The sequence below is a fragment of the Zea mays genome, chromosome 1, assembly GCF_902167145.1.
Source record: "Zea mays cultivar B73 chromosome 1, Zm-B73-REFERENCE-NAM-5.0, whole genome shotgun sequence".
In the NCBI taxonomy this organism is placed as follows: domain Eukaryota; kingdom Viridiplantae; phylum Streptophyta; class Magnoliopsida; order Poales; family Poaceae; genus Zea; species Zea mays.
The window spans coordinates 175,314,159-175,341,762 of NC_050096.1; the positions used below are offsets into that span (position 1 = coordinate 175,314,159).

Below are 27,604 nucleotides of genomic sequence, written 5' to 3' on the forward strand. Positions count from 1 at the left end.
TCCGAGACCAGTAGGAGCGATTTTGTAACGGAATCCCATCAGAGGGAGGCATCGAGCCTTCGAACCCTATCGAACGGGATCGGGTCCGACAAATCACCTGCAGGTACTTTTGGAGCGCGCCTCTGGGCCACTAGCCGACCCTTATCAAATGGGGCACGGGCGTCCACTCGGATCACCCGTTAGCAACTCACTGGAGACACCATGTTCGGCGCCCTCCGAGGGTAACATGGCGCTTTCCCCCCTCCTCCTTGTGGAAAGGCGACGAAGGGTCGTATGATAAAAGCCGAGTCAGTCCTTGATCGTCCTCTCGCTCTATGCAGAGGCTCGGGGGCTGCTCTCGCAAACTCGGCTCCGGCCAAACCGTTGACAGCGTCAACAGACCAGCCTGAAAACTCGGAACCTGACCATGCACCTGGGCTACGATCAGATCGCATGAGGGAACAACCAGACCGGCCAAGGCATCACGAAAGGCATTAAGACCTCGGAGGAGTCAAACCACTCCTCCGAGGCCTCGGGGGCTACACCCGGCGGGTGCGCTCGTGCGCACCCACCGGAACAAAATATAATCGAGAAAGGCCGGTCCCCTTGCAAAAAAGTGCGACAAAGCCTCCAAGCGAGTACCAACACTCCCTTCAAGGCTCGGGGGCTACTGTCGGGTACCATAATTAGGGGTACCCCAACACTCCTAAACTCAGCTGGTAATCACCATCAGCGCAAACTGCAGAGACTGATGGGCGCAATTCAGGTCAAGGCCTCGTCTACTCAAGGGACGCAATCTCGCCTCGCCCGAGCCCGACCTCGGGCGAGAACAGTAGTCCCAGGCGAATTCACGCCTCGCCCGAGGGCCTCCTCAGCAACGGGCGCACCCTCGACTCGCCCGAAGCCCAGCTCGGACAGGCTTCGTTGTGAAGCAACCTTGGCCAAATCACCTCACCAACCGACTGTATCGCAGGCGCATTCAATGCAAGGATCGCCTGACGCCTTATCCTGACACGCGTGCCTCAGTCGGCAAGGCCGAGGTGACCGCAGTCACTTCGCCCTCCCACTGACTGACCTGACAGGAAAACAGCGCCACTCGCCCCTCTCCGACTGCTGTGCCACCCGCCAGGGTGAGGCTGACAGCAGCTGAGTCCAGCCTCAGGCGCCACAGGAAGCTTCGCCTCGCTCGACCTTGGGCCTTGGCCTCAGGAGAAGTCTCCGCCTCGCCCAACCCCAGGGCTCGGCCCCCGCCTCGGCCTCAGAAGGTGGTCTCCGCCTCGCCCGACCTCAGGGCTCGGCCTCAACCTCGACCTCGGAAGGTGGTCTCCGCCCCGCCCGACCCCAGGGCCCAACCTCAACCTCGACCTCGGGCGGAATCGCGTCCTCGCCCGACCCCGGCCTCGGCCTCAGGAGGAGTCTCTGCCTCGCCCGACCTTGGGCTCGGACCAACCACGCCACAGAGGGTACATCATTACCCTACCCCTAGCTAGCTCAGGCTACGGGGGAACAAGACCGGCGTCCCATCCAGGCTCGCCCCGGTAACAAATCATGATGGCTCCCCGCGTGCGTCCATAACGACGGTGGCTCTCAGCCCCTTACGGAAGCAAGGAGACGTCAGCAAGGTCCCGACAACCCCGACAACTGTGCTTCTACAGGGCTCAAACGCTCCTCCGACGGCCACGACACCACGTACACAGGGCTCTAGCACCTCTCCGACAGCCACGTTGGCATGTACATAGGGCTCTGGCTCCTCTCTGCCAGACACGTTAGCATATTGCTACACCCCCATTGTACACCTGGACCCTCTCCTTGCATCTATAAAAGGAAGGGCCAGGGCCCTCATACAAGGGTGGTCGCACGGGACTCCCTCTCTCCCTCGCGAACGCTTGTAACCCCCTACTGCAAGCGCACCCACTCTGGCGTAGGATAACACGAGCCGCGGTTTTCCTCCCTTTCGTGTTCCGTCTCGCGCCAATCTATCTGGGCTAGGGCATGCAGCGAAAATTTTACTCGTCGGTCCAGGGACCCCCGGGGTCGAAACGCCGATATTATCAATCATTAGTTTAACTCATAGGCTATAGACATCACACATACATATAACATGTTCACCAATTGTTACGTAAATGGTATGCATATATTTTCGTTTTGCCAAAATGTGATAGCTCGTGAGCTGACTCGTTAACAAATCGAGCTAGCTCATTAATGAACCAAGCTAGAATATCAGCTCAACTCATGAAATAATTCAAACGAGCCGACTACGAACCGAGCGAGTTGACGAGCCACGAGCCTTTCGTCCCAACCTATATGCTTCCAAGTTAATCAGAGTTAGTTTGGAAACTTAAACCCCCTCCGAAACTCTAGAGAGGATTTGAGTTTCCAAATTAGACCTTAGAGTGATCTAATATCTAAGATGTGAGGAAAAGATTGCCTTGAGAAATCTCCAGATCTTTGCCTGCTCGACATGGGTGAACTATGCATTACGGGATCTACCATTTCCTTGTGAACGAGGCTGGCAATTCGACATTGTTTGCCGTGCATATTCCAGCCAAAACCAAACAGAAGAAGGGGAAAAGAACGCACTGTTCAATGCTCTTCCTGGGATGTGCATGCAAATTTCCGTCAAGCGGCGTGACGTTATCGATGAGTGACGTTGGCCATGGATACTATCGCGTTCGGGCGTGCCGCCCCCGCCCTACGGACAGCGCCAATGATCTAGCTGGAATTGGGACGTCAGCATGGTCCATTGGTTTGTTTCAGCGGACGTCACTACTCGCTCGTTGCTGCTGACCTGACAAGTGGCAAGGCTGAGAGGCTCGTCCAAGTTCTCTGCCATTCAAAACCTGTTCTGAAACTTTTTCCCCCCTCTTAATGAAAGACATGCTCAGGCACGTTCCTGGAAAAAATGTAAAAAACAGTATGACCTTACACAAATAAGTCTCACAGTTTAACCTCAGATAAAAATAAAATAAAATATGTCTTAACAGTTCTGCCATCAGGTACATAGAGGTTCCACATCTTGATCCCGGATAATGAACATAAATTATACAGACATACAGGCACAGGCAACACAGCAACGTCCTTGAGCCGAGACATAACTTACCAGCAAACCAAATGCCACTGGTGGTTCTGGGAGGTAGGTAGAATTCTGCCATCACAGTGGGTTATTATAGCAGTACGTGAATAATTATTAATCGAAGCAAACACAATTACACAAATGATGAAACGGTGCACGCTTGGTTGTCCATCCACTATCTGATGGTATGGTGGTAGAAACAGTCTGGTGCAGTCAGCGCGTGGGCGATTTCGAGAACCAACGGGAAGGGCCTGTACAAAAAGAGAGAGCAGATGGGTTGAGACAGGTAAAGGATTAACATCTCAACAAGAAGCAACTGTAACAACAGAAAAATAAAGGCAAGAAAGTTCACCACGAGTGACACAAAACATGATAAATTCAAGGCGCTGGGAGCTTGGCCTTCGGATCCTCGTTGTTTACATCACCACCAAGGGAAGGGAAAGAAGGGATGGACTTGAGAATCAGCTTCCTGCCACTCCTACAGATTGGAGATAGCCCGATACCCATCCGTGGGGGAGAGATTCGCTTCTTATTCGGTGACACAACTTTAACAGAAGTATGAGGAGATGAATTTCCCTTCAGGATATCTGATGTGCTATCACCGAGGACCATTTCCGCGTAGTTTTCGAATGGGGAGAGCACAACGTCGGTCTTTGGAGGAGCTTGTAAGTTGCACGGCCGAGAAGGATGTCCTGTGAGCTTTGTTGAAGACCGTGGTTTTTTGGAGCTTTTCTTGGAGCTTGCGGGTGGAAGACAAGCCAAGGGTCTGGGAAGAGCAAGACACACTAGAATTCAGTATATTACATTACATAAGAGGTAGGATTTACAGTAACATATGTGTATCGTGCAGACATACGACATACAAACCTGCACTCCACCATGGAAGGTGTGGTCAGTACATTTTCAGCAGGAGCAGCGTCAGTAGTCTGGTAGACAACAAGCTGTTTATCGATTTCACTTTTTTCTTCTTTCACACAAACATACTTTTCTTCCAATCCCTGTTTAGGTTCCCCTATGCCTAACACAGAAGCCCCTTGAAACGGGTTTCAAAATAAAAACACTTTAGAGAAATATTAGCTTTTTGTGGATAGCAGAATGTAGAACACGGTTAGTTGGTTACCGAGAAAAAAATTGAAATAGTTAAGCAAGCCATAGTCTTACTCCGTATAATAACCAAAAGTCTTGAAAATTGTATAGGGCACCCTTTCAGAATGATATAGCTACATGTAAGTGTTATGGTTCTTCCTCGGCCTTAGGTGGTAGGGGTAGATGGCTGGGGGTCAGGGCTTGCTGGCCCGACGGTGATGAACAGTGGGTGCCGTGCTGGATTGCACAGCAGCAGCAGAAAATAGAGGAGAAGCTAGATACTTTTCTTTGATTAATTCTCCTTAATGCCTTACACCGAGCAGCCTGCTAATATATAGGCTAGAAGCTAACAAACTCCTAAACATGCTCCCTTATCCTAACCAACTGAGACTTATCTCCTAAACAATCTCTAACAACTTAATCTAGCAGATCAGTTTGCATCTGTTATCTGCATATGGGCCCTACGCTTGTAGCACTTGCCTATCATAACATCTCTCCTCTCCTCGAGGAACAGCTCGTCCTTGAGCTGAAATTCCGGATATGAAGGCTTGAATTGGTCCACTCGCTCCCAAGTGGCTTGTGTTTCCGGTGCTCCCTCCCACTGGATCAGCATGTGTCATTCTCCTCTTCGTAGTCTTGCTTTGAGAGCTCGTGTGGACGTAGGGAGAACCCGTCCATGCTCCATGGTTGGCAAATCAGGCGTCGCTGTTGGGGGCTGGCCATGGAAAGGCTTGAGGAGTCCCACGTGAAAAACGCCGTGCATCCGGGCTGATGGTGGAAGCTGCAGACGATACGCTACCTTCCCAATTCGTTCCGTAATCTGGAAAGGCCCTGCATACCGAGGTCACAGCTTGCCTTTGTGATGCCCCCCTAGTGCCTGCAGCAGCCGTTCTCGCACTTCAGCAAGGAACCTATCAACTATCATGCTCCTGGAGCCTGTCATCCAGTGGTGCTGAGCTGGACATAAGGAAGTAGTGCTGGTGGAGATCGTCCGTAGACCACTTGGAATGGTGTTGTTTGAAGTGCCGAATGGTATGTCGTGTTATAGCAATATTATGCTCATGGTAACTGTTAGAGTATATGGCTAGGCCCATGTGGCCCATGTACAAGGACTATATAGCTACCCTCTAGGGTTAGCCCTAATATACAATTATTACTTCTAACATGGTATCGGAGGCCTAGGTTTAGGTTTTACTCCCTCTCCCCTCTGGCCGCCGCCGCGGCCCCCGAGCGCCCAACCGCGGAGCCGCCGTCGCCGCGGGCGGCTGGACAGCGCCGCGCCGCCTGGAAGCACGCGCCCGCGCCTGCCAGGGCTGGTGCCGCGCCCGCGTCGGTCTCCCTGGCCGCCTGCCTCGCGCGCGCGAGGTCGCGCGCCCTGGCCGGGAACCGTGGCCTTGGGACACGTCCGCCTTGGGGCCGCGCCTCCGACCAGCGCAGGAGCGCGCCAAGGGCCGTCCAACCGCCTCTGCCTGAAGCACGCGCTCGCGCCTAGCCAGACCGCGCCGCACCAGATCGCGTCCAGGCGCCCTCGACCACCGCTTCCCTCCCATGGCTGGCGAGCAACACCCTCTCTCTCCCTCCACCTTCCCTCCCCTCTCCTCCTGGGTGCGGGCCGCCTCCCCTGGCACGCTCGCCGCCGTCGCTCCTAGACGTGCGGGCAGTGGTGCCGCCGCCGCCGGTGGGGGCCGCGCGGGCCCTGCCGCTGCTGCGGCCGCCGTGGGTGGGCGCGTTCCCCTGGCCCCTCCCCACCCGCCGCCGCTGCCTCCCCTGCAGGTGCGCAGGCGCTGGTGGCAGGGGCGTGGGGATCCGTTCCCGCCTCCCGTGCGCTCGGGCCGGCGTGGGGGGCAGGGCCCACCGCCACCGGTGGGGCCCTCCCCGCTGCGGGCACTGCTTCGGCCCTTGTGGCTGTGGCGGATGTGCTTCCCGCGGGGGTTGCCGGTCCGGAGGACCCTCCCCGCCAATCCCCCCGTCGCTGGTCGTCGACTCGATCCACATCCTGTCGTCGATCAGCCGCCTCCTCCACCGGTTGCCCAACAGGGTTACACCGTCGCCGCCCTCACTGCTGCCCGTGCGGAGCACGCGGCACGACAGGCCCGTTTGCGGGAAGCAGCCCTCGTGTGGGAGCGCGAGCGCGAGGCCACCGACGCTATCGCTGCTCAGATTGCCACGGCGGAACAGCTCCTCGCCTCGCCTGCGGCCCACGACGGCGGGGCCACCTCCTCTGACACCGTGGGCGGCGTGTACGGCGTCCCGACCGCACCGACCGTCGGCACCGCGCCCCGCACCATCCCCACGGTGATCTGGCATGACCCGGCTGACTCGCTCGTGGCTCAGCTCCACCTTCAGGCTGGGAGTGTCCAGAACATTCGCCTCATGGTTCCTGTCGTCCTGGAGCCAGAGTCGCCGTCCTACGCACGCTGGCGGGACTTACTCCTCCTCACCCTTCGTCGCTACGCTCTGGATGACCACGTCCTCTGCGACCCCACCGACGTGGCGCCGTCTGCCGCGTGGGTGCGCCTCGACAACATCGTGCTCACCTAGATCGTGGGGACGATCTCCGCTGATCTCCACAGCCTCCTCCGGAACCTCCCTCATGCTCGGGCTGTTTGGCTTGCCATCGAGGGCCAGTTCATGGGCAACGCCGATGCCCGGGCTCTCTGCCTTGACGCAGCCTTCCGCACCTTCATCCAGGGGGACCTCAGCGTCAGTGAGTACTGCCGCAAGATGAAGACCATGGCGGACTCACTTGGCGATCTGGGCTGCCCCGTGGAGGACCGCAATCTAGTCCTCAACGTCCTCCGCGACCTCAGTGATCGCTACACCCACCTTCGGTCGTTAATCATGCGCCAGCGCCCCTTCCCTACCTTCCTCCAGGTCCGCGACGACCTCGCCCTGGAGGAGATCACTCTGGGTGCTCAGGCTGCAACGATCTCCGGCCCGGGGTCCTCGTCCTCCTCGACAGCACTGGCGGCTTTCCCCCCGACCCGTCCACCTACTCCGCCACCGTCTGTCCTTGGCCATCGTCCTCCCGAGCCGAGCATGGGCGGTGGGGGTCGAGGTGGCGGAGGTGGGGGCGGTGGTGGTCGCAGTGGCGGTGGTGGTGGTGGTGGTTCCGGTGGTGGTGCCCGTGGCAACGCACCGGCGCCGGGACCCCAGCAAGGTGCGCCTTGGCCCACTTTCCACCACCCGTGGTCAGGGCGCATCTCCATGTGGCCGTTCCAGGGGCCAGGTTCTGAGGCTCGTCCCCCGGCGGCCATGTTCGCTGGTGCGCAGCCGGGGTTCACCTCGCCGCCGGGGTTCGCCTTCGTCTCTCCGTCGCCCTGGACCTCGACGCCTGCCGCTTCGTCGTGGCCCACGCCGCCGGCTACTCCACCGTCCGGGCTGGTTGGTTGGGACGCGGCCGCCCTGGCTGCCTTCCAGACTCCCACTCTGACTCCGCCAATGGGTCCCGAGTGGATCGCGGACACCGGTGCTACCTACCACACCACTCCCGACCCTGGTATACTCACCTCTGTTCGCCCTCCTTCCTCTCTCCCTTCGTCCATCATGGTGGCGAATGGCTCGTATCTTCCTGTCACATCTGTGGGTGCCGCCGGACCTCCCGGCTCTTTTCGCATTCCCGATGTTCTTGTCGCTCCTTCTTTGGTCCACAATCTTCTTTCTATTCGTCGGTTTACTGCTGATAATTCTTGTTCTGTCGAGTTTGACTCTTCTGGTCTTACTGTGAAGGACTCGACAACTCGGCGCCCCCTCCTCAGATGTGACAGCATCGGGCCCCTCTACACCCTTCGGCTTCCGCACGCCACATCTTCGTCTTCGTCACCTGACCCAGCTGCTGTTTTTGCTGCCACCACGTCTTCTACCACCTGGCATCGTCGCCTTGGTCACCCCGGACGCGATGCCTTGATGCAGCTTACTCATAATGCCACTATCCCATGTACTAGATCACATGATGAGCATCTTTGTCATGCGTGCCAGTTAGGCCGCCATGTTCGTCTCCCGTTTTCTTCTTCCTCGCATGCTACTCATGCCTTTGATCTTGTACACTGCGATTTGTGGACTTCACCTATTACTAGTATGTCAGGCTACAAATACTATCTTGTGGTGCTTGATGATTTTTCTCATTATGTGTGGACTTTTCCTTTGCGTGCCAAGTCTGAGACTTTCCCCGCCCTCCGCCACTTCTTTGCCTGGGTGTCCACTCAGTTCGACCTCACCATTAAGGCAGTTCAGTGTGACAATGGTCGGGAGTTCGATAACTCCACCTCCCACGACTTCTTTCTCTCCCACGGGATGCAGTTGCGGATGTCTTGCCCGTATACCTCCTCCCAGAACGGCAAGGCTGAGCGCATGATCCGCACGACCAACGACACCATTCATACTCTTCTTCTCCAGGCGCACCTACCGGCACGTTTCTGGGTTGAGGCCCTCCACACCTCTACCTATCTCCTCAATCGTCTCCCTTCCACCGCGTGCCCAGCCCCCACTCCTCACCAGGCACTCTTCGGTTCCCCTCCGCGCTATGACCACCTCCGTGTCTTCGGGTGTGCTTGCTACCCGAACACCGCTGCCACTGCTTCTCACAAGCTAGCACCCCGTTCCACCCTCTGTGTGTTTCTCGGGTACTCCCCGGACCACAAGGGCTACCGCTGCTTTGACCTCTCCTCTCGTCGGGTCCTCATCTCTCGCCATGTGGTGTTTGATGAGTCCGCATTTCCCTACTCCACCACCACACCACCCTCCGACCCTGACCTTGACCTCTTCACTCTCTTTCCGACTGCCGTAGTGGTCGAGCCACCTATTCTTCCTATCTCTGCAGGTACTCGCTCACCGCCTGTCGGTCCTACTCCCAGCCCGGTGCCTTGCTCGGGTCTGGTGGTGTCGCCTCTCCGCGGAGCCCCGTCTCCAATCGCCCCCGGGCCGAGCGGGGGTGGTGGGACTGCACCGCATACGGGGCCATCAGTACCAACCCCTCCGGCTCGCTTCGCCCAGCCGGTGCGAGTCTACCGGCGTCGACTGCCGCCGCCGGGGTTCGCACCTCTACCGCCGCCGTCGCCGCCACCGTCCCCACCGGTGCCTTCTCCTCTAGCGGCACCGCCGGTGGCCCAGTCCCCGCCAGGGACACCTACACCTCCGTCGCGGCCACCCGCGGCACGTGTCGAGACGCCGGTGTACCACCCACCGCTCCTTCACCGCGACCCGCGGCACGTCCACCCGATGGTGACGCGGCACGCGACCGGTACCCTGCCGCCCCGAGTCCTGGCGGCCACGACCGGAGACTCGCAGGTTTCTCCGGTACCCTCCTCCGTCCGCACCGCCCTGCTGGACCCCCACTGGCGTCGGGCGATGGAGGAGTACGCGGCGCTCGTCGCCAACCAGACGTGGGATCTGGTGCCTCGTCCGCCCGGCACCAACGTCATCACCGGCAAGTGGATCTGGACGCACAAGCGGCGGGCCGATGGTACCCTGGAGCGGTACAAGGCTCGTTGGGTCCTTCGGGGCTTCACTCAGCGCCCCGGAGTCGACTACGATGAGACCTTCAGCCCGGTTGTGAAGCCGGCCACCGTCCGCACGGTGCTCTCACTGGCCCTTGCTCGCTCCTGGCCAGTTCACCAGCTCGACGTCAAGAACGCCTTCCTGCACGGCGCCCTCACCAAGACCGTCTACTGCTGCCAGCCGGCGGGGTTCGTGGACTCCTCTCGCCCTGACATGGTCTGCCGGCTCAACAGGTCCCTCTACGGCCTCAAGCAGGCCCCCCGGGCGTGGCACTCCAGACTGGCCACGTTCCTGGTGACACTGGGCTTCGTGGAGGCCAAGTCAGACACGTCTCTATTCGTCCACCATCATGGAGCAGAGACTGCCTACTTGCTCCTCTACATGGATGACATTGTCCTCACCGCCTCCAGTCAGTCACTTCTTCGCCGCCTCGTTGATGCGCTTCAACGGGAGTTTCCGGTCAAGGATCTGGGCGTGCTTCACCATTTCCTGGGGGTCACTGCTGAGCCTCGCCCCTCAGGACTCCTACTTCACCAGCGGCAATACACTCTTGACATTCTGGAGCGATCCAAGATGATTGATTGCAAGCCCTGCTCTACCCCAGCCGACACGCAGGCGAAGCTTTCTGAGGCCATGGTTGACCCAGTCGAGGACCCCACCGGGTACAGGAGTCTTGCTGGTGCACTTCAGTACCTCACCTTCACTAGGCCGGACATCTCCTACGCCGTGCAGCAGGTCTGTCTCCATATGCACGACCCCCGGGAGCCCCACCTCGCGGCTCTCAAGCGCCTCCTCCGCTACCTCCGGGGCACCGTCGACTACGGGCTACTTCTTTACCGGCCTACCTCCTCCGAGTTGGTAGTCTACACCGACGCTGACTGGGCCGGGTGCCGGGACACTCGGCGCTCCACCTAGTCGGTGTTGAAGCTTCTCGAATAGACTTTCTGGAGTGTGATACTCTGTTACAGTTTACATTACATATACACACACGCACACAAGCCAATGGGCCAGACCCTACACTATTTGCACGGCCCAACACTCCCCCTCAAGATGGGCGATAGATATCAATCATCCCCATCTTGTTACACAATATATGACACTCTTTTACTCCTAAACCTTTAGTTAAACAATCTGTTGTTTGATCTTTTGAGCTTACATGACCCAGCTCTAAAGTACCATCGTCTAGCTTCTCCTTGATGAAGAACCGATCGATCTCTACATGTTTTGTTCTGTCATGCTGAACTGGATTATTGGCTATATTTATAGCTGACTTGTTATCACACCATAGCTTCAAGGGACCTTTTCTCAATACTTTCAACTCTGATAAGAGACTCTTTACCCATAGCATCTCACATATCAAAAGTGATATAGCTCTATATTCCGCCTCAACAGTGGAACGAGATACCACTGATTGTTTCTTGCTTCTCCATAATATCAAATTTCCTCCAACAAACACACAATAACCTGAAGTTGACCTTCTATCATCAAGACAACTTGCCCAATCTGCATCAGAGTAACCTTCCACCTTTAGATGACCATGGCTCTTAAAGAACATTCCCTTTCCATGACAAGACTTCAAGTACCATAGCATGCGATAAACTGCATCAAGATGTCCCCTTCTGGGGTCATGCATATATCGACTTAGCACTCCAACTGCATATGTGATATCAGGCCTTGTGTGACACAAGTAGATGAGTCGACCAACAAGCCTTTGGTAACTTTCTTTATTCACAGGATCACCGGATTCTGCACATAATTTGTGATTCAAGTCAATAGGTGTTGCTAGAGGTCGACACCCCATCATACCTGTCTCACTAAGTCTAGAACATACTTTCTTTGTGAGAGAGCTATTCCTTGTGGGGATCGAGCAACCTCAATACCAAGAAAGTATTTTAGGTGACCAAGATCTTTAACCTCAAACTCCTTACTCAAATTATCCTTTAGACGTGCAATCTCAGGTTCATCATCCCATGTGATAAAAATATCATCCACATACACAGCTAGAATTGTGATTCGACGTCCAAAATGTCGATAAAACACAGTGTGATCTCCATTGCATTGTTTGTATCCCATACTGCATATTGCACGTCTAAATCTATCAAACCATGCTCGTGGTGACTGCTTGAGACCATACAATGATTTTTTCAATCGACAGACCTTTCCAACTGCTTCGGACTTTGACAGTCCAGGAGGAATCTCCATATATACCTCTTCTTGCAAATCACCATGTAAGAAAGCATTTTTAACATCTAGTTGATACAAAGGCCACCCAAAATTTGCAGCACAAGATATTAATATCCTTACAGTATTCATTATCGCCACCGGTGTAAATGTCTCATCATAATCAATTCCATATGTTTGACTATACCCTCTTGCAACCAGCCTTGCTTTATATCGTTCTTCCTTTCCTTCTGGGTTTTGCTTCCTAGTGAATACCCATTTACAACTAACTGCTCTCTTTCCTTCAGGTAGTTTTACAAAATCCCATGTTTGATTCTTCTCAAGGGCCTTAAGCTCCTCTAGCATTGCCTTACGCCAGTTGGGATCATGATTTGCTTCTTTCCAATCTCTCGGAATGGGTATGGATTGCAAAGATGCAACGAATGCTCTATATGATGCGGACAAAGAAGCATATGAGACATAATTGCTAATGTCATGTTCATATCCATACCTTGGTGGAGGCACTCCGGCCTTAGCACACATTCCTTTTCGTATTGCAATAGGCAAGTCATAAGAAGAGAAATCTTCAATTTCTCCACGAGAAGCCAACGGTACATCTGCAGTCTCTGATGTGTTTGGGGGAAACTGCTCAACTTGATGACGAATTGGTTTCAGGAACCTCATAATGCAAACGAGACCTTCTTGTGTAAACTTCACCCTTGTATCGTAAGTCATCATCACAAAATTTATTATTCCCGTGACTGGAGTCTGGATCCACTGAATCCAATTCGCTTGGCACAACTTGCATTTTTTGTTGGGAAGCACTGATCACCACTTCCATTTTATTTTACAGTTGTTCCCTCTAATCAACCTCTCTGTTCTCCCCCTCTCAACTAGCTTCATTTGTGCTAGTAGAGGCAGATTCATGAAAAAAGCTTAGATCTGTCATCTCACCATAGAAAGACACAGTCTCTCTGAACGTAACATCCATGCTTACAAATAGACGTCGTTCACTAGGATTCCAACACTTATATCCTTTTTGTCCTGCAGAATATCCCACGAAAATGCATTTCATAGCACGTGGATCCAACTTCCCCACTTGGGGTCTATGATCTCTTACAAAGCATGTACATCCAAAAACTTTAGGTAGAACAATAAACTTATTCTCACCGAGAAGAACCTCCAATGGAGTTTTCATTTCAAGTATTTTTGAAGGAGTGCGATTGATGGGATATGCAGCAGTCAATACAGCCTCACTCCATAAAAACTTTGGAACATTCATTGTAAACATTAGAGAACGAGCAACCTCTAGAATATGACGATTCTTCCTTTCAGCCACTCCATTTTGTGAAGTATCAGGACAGGAGGTTTGATGTAATATACCATTTCTTGATAGAAAGGCATTAAATTCCTTGTTCACATACTCAGTTCCATTGTCTGTTCTTATCATTTTAACTTGAGTATTAAATTGATTCTTGTTCAGTGCACAAAAAATTTAAAAGCATTTCAACACTTTTTTCTTATGCTTCATCAAATAAATCCATGTCATCCGAGAGAAGCAATCAATGAAGGTAACAAAGTACTTCATTCCATTAATAGAAGTCACTGGACACGTCCAAACATCAGAATGAACTAGCACAAAAGGAGATATACTCCTGATGCCTCGTCTAATATAAGATGTCCTTGTGTGTTTTGCAAACTCACAGGCATCACACAATAGCTTGCTCTTATCCACCCCCACACATTACATCAGGAAAAGCTTTGCATATCTTGCCAAAAGAGAGATGCCCCAATCTACAATGCAAAAGCATTACTGCAACTTCTTTCTCTTCCAACCTCGTTGCCAGCATAGTGCATATTGAATCATTAGCCTCCTCATGATCCATATACCACAATCCTCTACGTCTGGTAGCTGTCCCAAGTCTCTTCGATGTTCTCCTCTCCTAAATTAAACAGTTATCTCAGTCAAGTATAATTCGACAGTCCAATTGATCAACCAAGGCACTTAGTGACATCAAATTAACAGGAAAAGTTGGCACCATTGTTATTAAAACGTTGTTTAAACGTCATTTAAACGAGAAAACGTGTTTAAAAGTTGAAACGTCTGAACGTTTTAGGTTTAGGGCGTAGAACGTCCGTTTCGAGCGTTTAAACGTCGTTTAATCGTCCAAATAGCGTTTTAGGGCGTTTTACACGTTCTGAGGGCGTTCTACCCGTCTTGGGCCTTTAGCATTTTCTAGGTCACTTTCCTGGGCACTGGCCAGCGCTGGACGAGGCGCCCTCACTCCCTCAGCCAGCCGCCGCTCTGCTCTCCTCTCTCCTCTCCTCATCTCACCCACAGTCGGCTGCCGCCCTCCTCTTTTGCGCCGGCCACCGCTCAGCTCTCCTCTCCTCAGCCATAGCCAGCCGCTGTTCTCCTCTCTCCTCTCCTCAGCCAGCCACTGCTCTCTGCTGGCCCGCCGGCCGCTGACTGCGCCACAGCAGGCCATGGTCTTCATATTGATGAGTTCAATGATGGTTATTGAACATCCATAAAAGTTGTAACTTATGTGGTTGAACTTGTGTTGTTGAACTTGATCTATTTCTTTTTATGCTATTTGGCTTGTGAACTCAACTTATGTATGAACTTATTCTATATTTGAATTTCTATGTCAAATCTAAAAAGACGTTTCAACATTCGTTTAAATGTTAAAAAGTTGGTTCATAACGTTTTAACGTTATACCGCTTTAATAACCATGGTTGGCACATACAAAACCAAGGTTATTAAAACGACGAAACGTTGAAACGCTCATAGGTGGAGTTTTGACTTTTAAACGTTTTAAATAAAGTTTAAACGTAGTTCTAAACAACATAGAAAAAATTCAATATATCATTATTTCAGCAGAGCACAGAGTAGAGTAGCAGTCAGCAGGAGCTGGCATGGACAGCTGGATGCAGAGAAACAGCAGACATCGGCTGCAGACCACGACGGCTGGACACAGAGAAGCAGCAGCACTGCAGCAGACGTCGGCTGGACATAAAGAAGCGACAGCACTGCAGCAGACCACGTCGGCGGCCGGTGGCGCTGATTCGCTCGAACAGCGCAGGCGCAAGGCGCACGACGTCAGGCCAGGCCAGGCGGACGGGTGGACACTGGACAGCATAGGACGGGAGTGGCAGACTGCTGGCGGACGGGCAGCCTGGCGGAGGCTGGACGTGCGGACCGACTGGACGTGGACGGGCGGCCTAACGGCGCCTGGAGTGCCCGCAGTCGCACGGGAAGGCTTGAGCGCGAGGAGGCTGCAACCTGGGCCAAACGCCTGATAGGACCGAACTGGACTGGGCTAAGTTTCACAGTTGGGTCACTAGATCTAAAACGCCAGAAACGTAACGTTTTACTGCATTTAGCGTTTAAACGTCGAAACATGACGTTTATACGTCCTAAAACGACGTTTTACGCTAGATCCTGAAACGTTACAGCGTTTCATCACCCAAACAACGTTTTATAGTTTAAACAATGTTTGAACATGTACAAAACTGATGAGAACTTAATGGATGGAGTGCATTGTACTGTGCCAACTCCCTTGATGGGTTGAGGAGTACCATCAGCAGTTTGAATTATTTCTTTACGTGTGGGGGGATATCCTATATATGATATAAACTCACTTGATGTGCTTGTGACATGCTTTGATGCCCCTGAATCTAAAATCCAGTTTGATCGTGTGACATGTGTGGGTACAAGAGCATGGGCATAATTACCTTCATTTGTGTAGGTGAAGTTGACAAAATCCCTGGTGTAGGACTTCTGATCTTTATCTCCAGAAATTTGATGTTGCTCTCTGAACTTTGTTTCAGCTTCATGCTCCTTAAAGGTCTCAAGATCTTGTTTTGTAGTTGTTGCATTGGCTCTTGGCCAACTTCTTCCTCCACGACCTCTGCCACCTTTGGGAGCACCCCTGCCTCTCCCACGATTAAACTTGAAAGGTTTCGAACAATTACGAGCAATGTGTCCAACATCACCACAATTATAACACTCTCTAGCATCTTTAGTTTTCATAACTGAAAACACGGGGTGAGATGGCACTGGAGGGCTTTCCCTCATCACTCTGAGTCTTGACTCCTCCTGGGATATAGCAGTTATTGCCTCTTGCAGGTTAGGTAGAGTGGATTGATGAAACATTGATGCACGTCTTCCCTCAAACTGAGTTTAGACCTCTTAGGAATTGAAGTACACGTCTTTTTTTACCCATTTTTTTGCCCAAGCAACACACTCTGAGTGTGGCAGCTCGATAGGATCATAATGGTCATCATCAGCCCACAAACATTGTAATTCTTGAACATACTCTGCCATAGATCGCTCCCCCTGTTTGATATTATGGAGGCGGTCTTCAGTTTCCACCATTAACATAACATGTCCAGCACCTGAGTACATTTCTTCAAGTGCTTTCCACATTTCAGCAGCACTTATAATTGTATCAACAGTGCTAGCAATTGTTGGGATCATAGAACTCAGCATCCATGCTGCCACCAAAGAATTTGTAGCATCCCAGTCCTTCCATTCAACACTTGACTTGTCCCTGAGCTCAACAACAGCTCCATTGACATAGCCCTCGAATCACCTTGCCTTCAATAATCGCAATGCTCTCCTAGACCATGCCAAATAATTTTTTACCCCTTCCAATTTAATATCATTTGGCATCAGCTCTAGTTTTTGAACTGGTTCTATATGAGCAACATTTTCTTTACTTGAAGATGGAGCTTCTTCTTTCTTTGCTGCAAGAAGTTCCACCAATTTCCCGAGAATCTGCTCAATGCCCTGACTTTCACCCATAATTTTTACTTTGCAGAACTACAGGCACAACTCCCTCTTTAACCTTTTTATTCCTCCAAATAGGGTAGCAAGACAAAGCCCTTCAACTAGTCGAGCCCTTTCTCCTTTCTCCAACACCCAGCAAGAAAGAGAAAAATGCAGTGATTCAATACGGAGGGGAACAGAACCTGATTTGCGCAGCCCTTGCAGCTTCAACTTGCAGACAAACCACCGTTGATGGAGAGCTCACAGCTGCAGTACGTACAGCTCAGGCAGCCTACTCGCTCTTCACTCAATTCCAGGTGACTGTCTTCTCTGCTCCTTATTGCGCTCCTGACTCCTTCACTGGACTGCAACCTTACCTTCACCTCCTCGCCCACTAGACAGCACCACCTTGGAACGTCGCTAGCTTCTTCATGGCGTGTTGCACCCTCTTCTTGTCGTCCGTCACCACCACCCCGCCGTGAATAGTGCTGTTTTCCTGTCAGAACGATCAGTAAAGGGGCGAAGTGACTGCGGTCATTTCGACCTTGCCGACTGAGGCGCGCGTGTCAGGATAAGGTGTCAGGCGATCCCCGCATTAAATGCGCATGCGATACGGTCGGTTGGTAAGGCGATTTGGCCGAGGTCGCTGTACGACAAAGTTTGCCCGAGCTTAGCCTCGGGCGAGCCGGGGGTGCGCCCGTTGCCTGAGGAGGTCCTCGGGCGAGGCGTGAATCCGTCCGGGACTACTGTTCTTGCCCGAGGCCGGGCTCGGGCGAGACGAGATCGCGTCCCTGAGGCTTCAACTTTGAACCGCGCTTACCGGTCTTTACGGTCTGTTTTGAGGGTGTTTTCCAGCCATGTTAAGGAGTATTGGGGGTACCCCTAATTACGGTACCCGACAACATTACATATACACACACGCACACAAGCCAATGGGCCAGACCCTACACTATTTGCATGGCCCAACAGTCGGACAATGCCGTCAAAGAAGGCACGGGCTACTGTTGCTGATGTGTAAGGGTGACCCAAAGCTATGAAATGTGCATATTTGGAGAAACGGTCGACCACTGTCAGTATTACTGATTTACCATGCACCTTTGGTAAGCCTTGGATGAAATCTAGAGAGATGTCTGCCCAGACCTGAGAGGGAACCGGCAATGGCTGAAGCAACCCGGCTGGATGAAGAGCCACGGTCTCGTTGTGCTGGCATACTGTGCAAGAGCGCACAAATTCCTGCACCAGTGCACGATCCCGGTTGATGTGAAAATCTACTCGGAGACGGTGCAAAGTTTTCTGAATACCTGCATGAACGGCTGAATGTGCTAACTGGAGAATATCAGGAAATGATGAGGATGTTGCTGGGACGAAAACCCGGTTGCCATGCAGGATTAACCCATCCACAATATGCCACGGTGTTGTCATTGTGCCTGCTTGTATCTGGTTCCATTTTTCTGTCCAGTCCGGATGCTGTGGAGCTTCTCGACGCAGGTCATCGAACAATGTAAAGGTCGGTTCTGAGATGGCTGCTGAGGACGCCTCCATGTCATGCTGCCTGGACAGGGCGTCAGCAACTGTATTGAAGTGACCCGGTTTGTACTCAATGGTGAAATCAAACCCAAAGAGTTTAGTGACCCATTGATGTTGGGGGATTGTGGACAAACGCTGATCAAGCATGAATTTGAGAGCAAAATGATCGGTTCGGATGTGGAAGTGGTGCCCCCATAGATAAGGCCTCCAGTGTCGGACTGCTTGAACTAAACCGATCAATTCTCGCTCATAGGCTGCTATCTTCAAGTGGCGTGTAGCAAACGTTCGGCTAAAGAATGCTAGAGGCCCTGGATCTTGATGTAGTACTGCTCCAAATTCTGACCCCGGCACATCACAGTCGACAATAAATGATCGATCAAAATCAGGTAACTGTAGTACGGGGGCTATACAGAGGGCGGTCTAAGGTCTTTAGGGCGCTGAAAGCTGCGTCAGAATCCGATGTCCACTGGAATCCCTCCTTCAACAACTTGATCAGGGATGCTGCGATTATTCCAAAATATTTGATGAACTTGCGGTAGTATCCTGCGAGCCCTAAGAACCCTCGCAAACCTCTTAGAGATTTTGGAATTGGCCAACTCATCACTGCTTCTATCTTGGTTTTGTCCATTGCAACTCCTGCGGCTGAAATAATGTGGCCCAGATATGTTACAAATGTTGTACCAAAACTGCATTTGGACTTCTTTACAAGCAGTTGATTGGATCGAAGGCGTTCAAGGACAACACGTAGGTGTTTAAGGTGATCGGACCATAAGGAACTGTAGACGAGTATATCGTCGAAGAACACCAGAACACAGTGTCGCAAGAGGGGTTGTAGCACTTCATTCATCAAGCTCTGAAATGTGGTCGGGGCATTTGTCAGTCCAAATGGCATGACTAGGAATTCAAAGTGGCCATGGTGTGTCCTGAATGTTGTCTTCTCAATATCTGCAGGATGAACTCGAACCTGGTGATATCCTGAACGCAGGTCCAGTTTGCTGAAGAATTGTGCCCCATGTAACTCATATAACAGCTCATCGACAACTGGAATGGGGTATTTGTCCTTGGCAGTGCACTCATTCAGTGCTCTATAATCAATACAGAATCACCATGACTTGTCTTGTTTTCTGACCAATAGAATCGGTGCGGAGAACGCCGATGTGTTGTGACGAATAATGCCACGATTCAGCATATCCAAACATTGTGCCTCCAATTCATCCTTCTGCAACTGTGGGTAGCGATATGGATGAACTGTGACTGGTGCGGTGCTGGGCAATAGATGAATCCGATGGTCACAGGCACGGCAGGAGACAGTCCGCGCAATTCTTCAAACGACATCTGCAAATGATCCCAGGAGCTCGTCCATCATTGGTGCTGAAGTTGCCTGTATTACTCAAGCAGCAGCTGGCCTACTATCGTTGTTTGTTGATCTCACACCCGTCCACAGAATCATGTGGCCCCGACGCCAGAAGGCCATGTAGACATCGCCCAGATCCCAGAGGATAGGACCAAGCGTGCGAAGTAACTCAACGCCAAGAATGACATCAAAAGCATCGAGGGGAAGGGCATAGAAGTCGATGGCAAAGCGTTCCGAGTCAATGGTTATATCGGTGTCGCTTGCTAAGCCTTGGCATGCCAGCTTTTCTCCATTGGCCACTCGAACATGGAGTCCGACACTTGGTCCCATGGCGAGCTTGATGTTGGCAGCAATGGTGCGGTCGACGAAATTGTGAGTGGAACTTGTATCAAGGAGGGCAAGCAACAATTGTTCATTGATGATTATCTGGATTTGCATGGTGTTTGTTGTGTGGATGTCAGTCAGTGCGTGGAGAGAAATGATTGGTGTAGCATCTAAGGGGTCTGTCGTTGGGATCTCTGTGTCATCTTCCCCATAATCCATGACTTCCAAATAGAAGAGTCGTGGGCAACGATGGCCATGGGCATACTGCTCATCGCAGTTGTAACAGAGCCTCTGGCGCCTGCGTTCAGCCATTTCAGCTGGGGAGAGTTTCTTGAATGGTCGTGGAGGCACCGGCGGCGCTGGAGCTGTTGTCGGTGTTGTCTGGGTTGGCATGGGTGGTCGTGCTGCTGGCTTAGCCGGACGCCCTGGAACCAGGATAATCGAGCTACCTAGGGGTTGCGCTCTGCGTTCATAGGCCCTAGCCAACAGAAACGCCTGCTGCAGGTGCATTGGGTTGAGGAGCTTGACATCAATGTGGATGTGTTCTGGAAGCCCGGCTGTGAAAAGTTGCACCTACTGAGTCGGAACCAATGGTTCGACGTGACACAACAAGTTACAGAAGCGCTCTTGGTACTCCTCGACCGTGGTACGAAACTGTAGGCGAGCGAGTTCCCCCAACGGGTTCTACCGGAGAGGCGAGCCGAAGCGCTCATTGCAGAGCTCCTTGAACTGCGGCCATGTCATGGCATCGTGGTTGCGTTCCATCATGACGAACTTGTTTGAGCGATGCCCGTGAGATGGTAGGAGGCCAACCATACCTTGTCGGTGTCTAGTGTGTGTTGGCCACGGAAGAATTGGTCGCAACGTGTAGGCCACCCCAAGGGGTCTTCCTTGCCATCAAAGGTAGGAAATTCTAGGTTGTGGAACCGGGGAACACCGACTGGCATGACTAGTTGGTGGTGGGGTGATTGGGGTGTGGATGATAGCTGATGTGATGGGAATGAGGGGATCGACGAGGGCGAGTGTGGGAAGGAAACCTGATGAATGGGCAAGGGCATGGTGTTCGTGGCTGTGGTCGATGGAAAGGATGATGGCGCAGATGTGGATATGGTGGAGGGTGCAACGGATGGTGCCGAAATGCCTCCGTATCTTGGAATTCCATACGGGTACCCTGGCGAGTTAAGAAGGATTGGCGGCGAACTCGTGGGTCCAATCTTCATGTCGGTGACCCGAGTGGACAGATCCGCCAGTTTGGAGGCGAGGTCGGTGACCATGGTAAGGACATCCAATTTCTGATTGGAAGCTGCAGCGATCTGTGTAGCGGCAGAGGTCGCGTTGTCACCCACGGTGGAACCTGGCATTTCTGATACCAGATTGTTATGGTTCTTCCTCGGCCTTAGGTGGTAGGGGTAGATGGCTGGGGGTCAGGGCTTGCTGGCCCGACGGCGATGAATAGTTAGTGACGTGTTGGATTGCACAACAGCAAGAAAATAGAGGGGAAGCTAGATACTTTTCTTTGATTAATTCTCCTTAATGCCTTACACCGAGCAGCCTGCTAATATATAGGCTAGAAGCTAACAAACTCCTAAACATGCTCCCTTATCCTAACCGACTGAGACTTACCTCCTAAACAATCTCTAACAACTTAATCTAGCAGATCAGTTTGCATCTGTTATCTGCATATGGGCCCTACGCTTGTAGGAGTTACCTATCATAATAGTAAGCGTCTCGCTTTAAACAAACCAAACATCATACAATACAAGCTAATCTTAGGAAAGTTTTACCAAGTAGTGGAGTTTCTGTTGAAAATATAGAAGCACACCAATTAACACTCATCTTAGCACTAGTATGGTTACGGCATTGTTTGAAAGTATACTGTGGCCATTTCCAGCAGAAGCAGAACTAAATTATTTTGTCAGCAAAGACACCAACTCCAAACTGAAGCATAACCAGACTACTGATGTCAATGGTCATCATGGTGATTTAGGAGACAAACAAATTAAAGAGCACTCCAAATTAAATAAGGTAGCAAGAAATATAACTCTAATATGTGCAAAGGTCTTTTTTCCTTTTCTTAATAGGTAACTAGTTAACAGAAGGGGGTATATGGTATTACATTTTCAAGTTGAAAGGTCAATCATGAGGTCCTAAAGAACTCAGTGAGTCCAGGCTTCATGTGAAGCTATAACTAGTACTATTGATTGGGACCATCTCTTAGCTGCTTTTGTAACTTGTATATTGAATAAGACTGCATTGGTGCAACTATGATCTTAGAGCATGCATGTTGATGTTGCAGTTGTTTGAAACAGAAGTTTATGAAAATGGATTTGACTCACCCTCCCGTTTTCCAAAAGCATTCTTACAGCCCTCGCATCTGCAACTTACGGAGCATCCCACGCCGCCCTTGATGAAGAGTAAAGATAAGATGCATACAGAGGGATCAAGAAAAAAATAACACTAAACAAATGTAGGAGTTTAAACCTGAAAACATTCACAGTATTTTTTTAGACACGACGACTTCTTGCAATTGCATCCCCTTTTGTGACGAGCTGAAGCAGGAGTTTTATTGGAAAAGTCCTACAGTATTGAAGACAATGATATTAGCAACAGACAAGATTAAAGGAAATACTCAAGTACAATAAGTTAGTGTCTCTTACCCCTAAGTCCATACCAGGCTCAGATGTATGAATGACTTTAGGAGCAAATGCTAATGGATTGCGAGATTCAATCTGTTGCCGTGTAGACAGAACTGTTTCCATATGACTCTGGTTGTTCTGACAGCCGATACACGAACAAGGCTCAGAACAATAGACTCCAGCAGCAAAACACTCACAGTAACTGCATGAAATTAAGCAAAAAAATTATCATGTAACAGAAACGAGACAATCTATCAGTGTAAAGATAGCTTGCCAGGAATATACTACAGATCCTTTCTCCCTTCAAAAGAGTCAGAGCAATGAAACTAATTCAGGAAAGGGTAAACATTCATTAGAGAAGGGTCAAACACTCAGGCCAGACAAAATATCAGTTTGAAGACAGAATTCGAAAGCAATAGCATGGAAAGAACATGGGTAACTCTTCAAAACTCAAAAGTTTCGATGTTTTGAACCTAGTTCAGAATAGGGTGAACATCCATTAGAACAAGTGAAGGAGTGCATCATTAAAAAAACTCGGACGGGAAGGGAAAGACCGTCCTCCTGGTATTATATTAAGAAGAGACCGAAACATGATCCCGGCCGAGAAAATCGGCGAACCCTGGCCACCCCATCACTAGCGGGCCGTCACTGCCCACTCTGCAACAGCCTAGCCGGAGGGTTGCGACGCAACCTGGGAGCGAGTGAGGCACAGCGAGGAAATTTTTTTAACCAAGCCCGAAATTCGCCCCCGAGGGGGATCGAACCTGGGACCTGGAGGTGCTACTCGGAAGCCTTAACCATTACGCTAGAGGCCCTTTCGCATCATTTAAAGAAGGATAAATCTAGAGCAGCTACCCAAAAAATTAGCATGACATGGGTTTTAATGACTGGGACTTTTTTATTAAAGAAGGTAAGATGGCATTGTTTTTTGTAGGAATTGTGTGACTTGTCTTATAAACAATCAAACTCAAATAAGGAAATATATTTACTGAAAATAAATATGACAACTAAGTCACTATATCCTTGGTAAAGGGACTAAACCACCCAAGAATAGAATCCATGATGAACATTAATGAGCATAACGGTATTATTCATGAATACAGGAATAAACAAGGTAACCAGGTATACAGCTGACTGTAAATTGAAACCTGAACACCTCGCAACAACTTGATTAGGATTGATAGATCTATTAACTGAATGCCGTTACTAGCTTACCCAACTTGCTTCTGAGTAGAAGACTGCTATACTTGTTATTTACCATTCTGCCCAAAACTGAAAAGCACTTAAACAGTATAGCGGCGGCAGATAAACCAACATGGCTATACATCTTAGTCAAGGAAAAACATGATCAGTTGAAGTTTACATATGGCTTAGCGCCCTTGATACTCATCTCTTAGCTAGTTCCTTTTCAGAGTTGATGTGTCTGGATAGGTTAGCGTTGATGAGATATTCTCTGTGGGCTATGGTCTGCGTTCTGTCTAAGACGCGATGTTTGTAATGACTCGTTCCTATTTCATAATGAAATAGGGGGCAAACCCCTTCGTTAAAAAAATCCTAACCATAGTTACTCATAAGTCATAACATCGGCACCTTTTTCATACAATGATACCTAAAATGGACCAAATATTCAAACTTACAGTTTCAGGCATTTTGACTTCTTACAACTACAACGCTTGCATGAAGTGCCATCACCATTGTCAAACTTATGCCTGCAAAATACTATTGCATTTCATGAATTTTCAATGAAATAGTGCTATTTTGACCTAAAATAATAGCCAAAGACACAATACCTTTTCTTCTTGGGACTACCCTGACTAGAAGCTTCGGCAGTTGCAACATCAGTTGTTTGAGTGAAATCATCATTTATAATGTTTTGCTCAAAAGGTGCTGGAGAAGATCCAGCAGGGCCTATCAAGTTACTTGATTCATTTATAGTAGACTGAATCTCTCGAGGGACTATTTTCTCTTTAGGTATTGTAGCAAGGGCATTCAAGTGCAAGCCAATACCAGGTAATGCGCATGGAGGGGTTCTTAGAGGCTTTGAGTTGTCACCAGAAATAGTTTTGCATTTGGGGGTAGTTGAATTTACAGGATGATGATCCGAAGTTTTGTCTACACCTTTATTACTAATTCCAGCCTTTTCATTGAAAAGGCTGCGCCTACGCATGCCACGTAAGTGCTGTGACAAGGCCTGAAATAGCAGAAAACATGTCTTTTCATAAGAAAAAAAACATTGGTAGTTCAGCCAAATTAGCACAGACTACATAAAACTAGAGTTACAGGAAAGTAAATGCTATAAAGTAAAGAGAGCTGAATACTGATGGCAATCTTGTTAACATGTGGACACAAGACTATGCAATTGAGAGCAATGCAGTGCACAAGGCACATGAATGGATAACTGCTAATAAACATGAGCCTGCTGAATCCATTCTACTACATATAGTATCCAAGCTAATATTAGTTTGTATGTACAGATATATTGCGATAGTTTTCAAATTAGATTAGGCCAATTAGCACTTAGTCACAAAGCATTACTAAAGTCAATATGCAATATGCACAGAACTTTTAATGGCAACACAAAGCATACATACATTTTGCTCAGTAGGCACGTAATCTTTTGGTTCACTGAGCTTGTTACATGGCATCAGCTGACTTTGCAAAGCACCAGGGAGTGTTTGGGGAGTATAGGATACTGCAGACCCTTCAACTGCCCCAGTCCAGTACAAATGGGGTTCATGCACAGAATTCTGGGTGCAATATCCACTTGACTGATCATCCAACAAGGATTCACAAGAGTAGGGGTTATCAGCCATTTGTGTATCATTCACTGGTTGTGTTTCTGTTCCAGATGGTATGGCTAAAGTGAGCATATCACTAGTTGATTGGTGTGTAATAATGTAACCCTCATTATATGCTGCAGGTTCGTCATTGTTTTGTTCAGATAGCTGGTTTTCATGAACAACAATCCCAGAATGTGACGAATCCATTTTGTCTGGGCCACTCTCATCAAGGTTCATACCTTCTAGGCCTGTGCACTCCTGGGATATGGTAAGGTCTGTTTTATTGGCATCGCATTGATCCTTATCGCTTTCCATACTGCCAGCAGCATCCTGTATGGATTGAGTCAATTGGCCTGTAGAGTTTGATGTATGATCAGAAGAATCAATAGATGCCTCGTTTAGTTGACAAGTGATATTGCAATTGTCCGACACAATGTCTTTGCATCTGATCATTCTAAAAGAGCCTGAGGTGTCTATTCGAGTCCTGACACTGCTAGGCGAGTGCAATTCTTGAGGAAGGTGAACAGATTCATCCCTACCAGCATGAAATACAAATTGTGAGGTGAAGCCAAGACAGATACATAAAAGGCAGCACTAGCTAGAAAGCATAGGAAAAAGGTGAAAATAACCTGATCAAAACTTTAGTTTCCTTCACTGGATTAACATGTGGTGAGGCAAAGATCGAAGAAACAGGTGCCAAGTCTGATGACTTGAATAGCTGCACATTATGTGCTGAGTCTAAAGGTTTAGGTGGTGGTATAGGCGAGAGATTGTTGATGAAATTGAAGACAGGAGAATCCTGCAAGCAGTAAAATCGAATTAGAAAAGTAAAGGCACAGGTCTTCATTTCATCACTAAGTATAAAAGCAAGCTTATGTGCCCTGATGTCAATCAATTGAGGATTGGCTAAATCGAAACCATGAGCTTTTTTTAGCAAATAGAGATTACCACAATCTTCCGTGAGAAGGAAGTCTGCAAAAGCCCGTATTACACCAACTTTTACCCCAACCCATTTAAGAGAACAAACACACATGCAGGCAAAATAAGACCAGCATATCCAAAGCACCGCAAGAAGTTGCGTGCATTGAATAGGATAGTACAAGTTTATCTACTACAAATGCTTTATGAATACTTGAATTGTGATGGCAAGTAAGAAAGTTAGGTGCCTCTGCTGATTGGAAAGCAGTCGGAAGAAACCCCAAGGCACATTGAAAGGCATAGAATGATGAGGTAATCAAATGTAGCATTGCTGAGACATACAATACTTGCATAAGAAAATGAAACGAGGGGCCTCCTCATACTAGGACGCCCTAATTGCCGAGAAAGATTTTTCCATGACAAAGCAATGTGCATGATCAGACACGCCAGTTTCCCAAGAGCTAGATGAACAGACGACCTCAGGCTCTGAAGAACTCGCATTTCCCATGGACAGAAGACCACCAAACCTATCAGACAATGCTGTGATTTGCCGATCTAAGCACTAGCATTGGAGGGCAGAAGGTCCAAAGTCCAAACCCTCCATTTCCGAACAATGCATACACCAGAACTTGTCTAATCTCGTGGGGACGGGGTGACAATCCAAACGGACACCACAACTCGCTAAATCAGCAAGCCAATTGGTCCATCCAGTAGCAATGGTTGAATGGTTCGTCGCAGGGTCGAGTAAGGCTAGCCCCCAAATCCCCACCTCTCTCCCCGCAGAGAAAAACACTGATGAAGACCTCAAATCCAAGTCAAAGTCCAACACCGGAGAAAGCGGCGATGCATCTATCGATCAGAAACCTAATCGCCAACACCAACGGAAATGAACCCTTCTAGTCCCCCTCCCCCCACAAAAAGAAACAAATCAACAAAGGGTCAAGGCAAATGCGGCGCAGCAAACCGCATCGGCGGGGGAGGCGCCTGCCGACCGACCGAGACCGACCAATCCAACAGAACGGCCGGGCCGCCTAGCCACGAACAGACCGCTCCCCCGCCCCCATCCTAAAAAACCCACATCAGAACAGCGGAAATCGGTGAGGAACAAGCATCGACGGGGGCGGGCCCCCGGACGCAACCGAGATGGCGGACCTCGAACCCGGCGGCGGCGGCGGCGCGGGGCCTATCCGGCGTGTCCATCTGGTGCGACGACCCTGCGGTGGGCCTCCCGCATCTGCCTCCCCTTCCACGCCGCCTCCTTCCTGCTACCGACGAATGATGATGAGCTCCCAGCACCAGCGGGCAGCGGCACTACTACTAATAGTGCATCAAAAAATTTACTGGGCCTGACGAGGGGGTTCGTATTATATACTTGCTGCTGCGAGCCTGCAACTGCGTGTCTGCGTCCCCTTCCGCCCGCCGCGTGCTGTCGTCGACGACTCGACTCGACGGCTCGACCTGGCTCGGGTGCGTTTCAAGGAGACGGTGAGATGGAC

At 50.2% G+C, this 27,604-nt stretch overlaps 1 protein-coding gene across 3 annotated transcripts; it reads right to left on the reverse strand.

Annotated features, from left to right (window-relative positions):
- Positions 1 to 2,884: 2,884 nt before the first annotated feature.
- On the reverse strand, positions 2,885 to 27,604 carry LOC100384542 (uncharacterized). Of its 3 annotated transcripts, NM_001362413.1 has the most exons (12): positions 27,481 to 27,604; positions 27,261 to 27,370; positions 25,820 to 25,989; positions 25,002 to 25,725; positions 24,201 to 24,601; positions 24,048 to 24,119; positions 22,432 to 22,612; positions 22,256 to 22,351; positions 22,111 to 22,177; positions 3,920 to 4,085; positions 3,405 to 3,818; positions 2,919 to 3,303 (listed from the first exon to the last, which is right to left on the reverse strand). In NM_001362413.1, exons 2-11 carry the CDS (start codon positions 27,306 to 27,308, stop codon positions 3,431 to 3,433), a joined length of 2,313 nt encoding a protein of 770 aa, NP_001349342.1. In that variant the 5' UTR covers positions 27,309 to 27,370; positions 27,481 to 27,604; the 3' UTR covers positions 2,919 to 3,303; positions 3,405 to 3,430. The 3 variants fall into 3 exon arrangements, with proteins under 3 accessions (XP_008646482.1, XP_008646477.1, NP_001349342.1); XM_008648260.2 differs by lacking the exon at positions 27,261 to 27,370 and having other exon boundaries at positions 2,885 to 3,303; positions 27,481 to 27,595; XM_008648255.3 differs by lacking the exons at positions 27,261 to 27,370; positions 27,481 to 27,604 and adding an exon at positions 26,587 to 27,179 and having other exon boundaries at positions 2,885 to 3,303.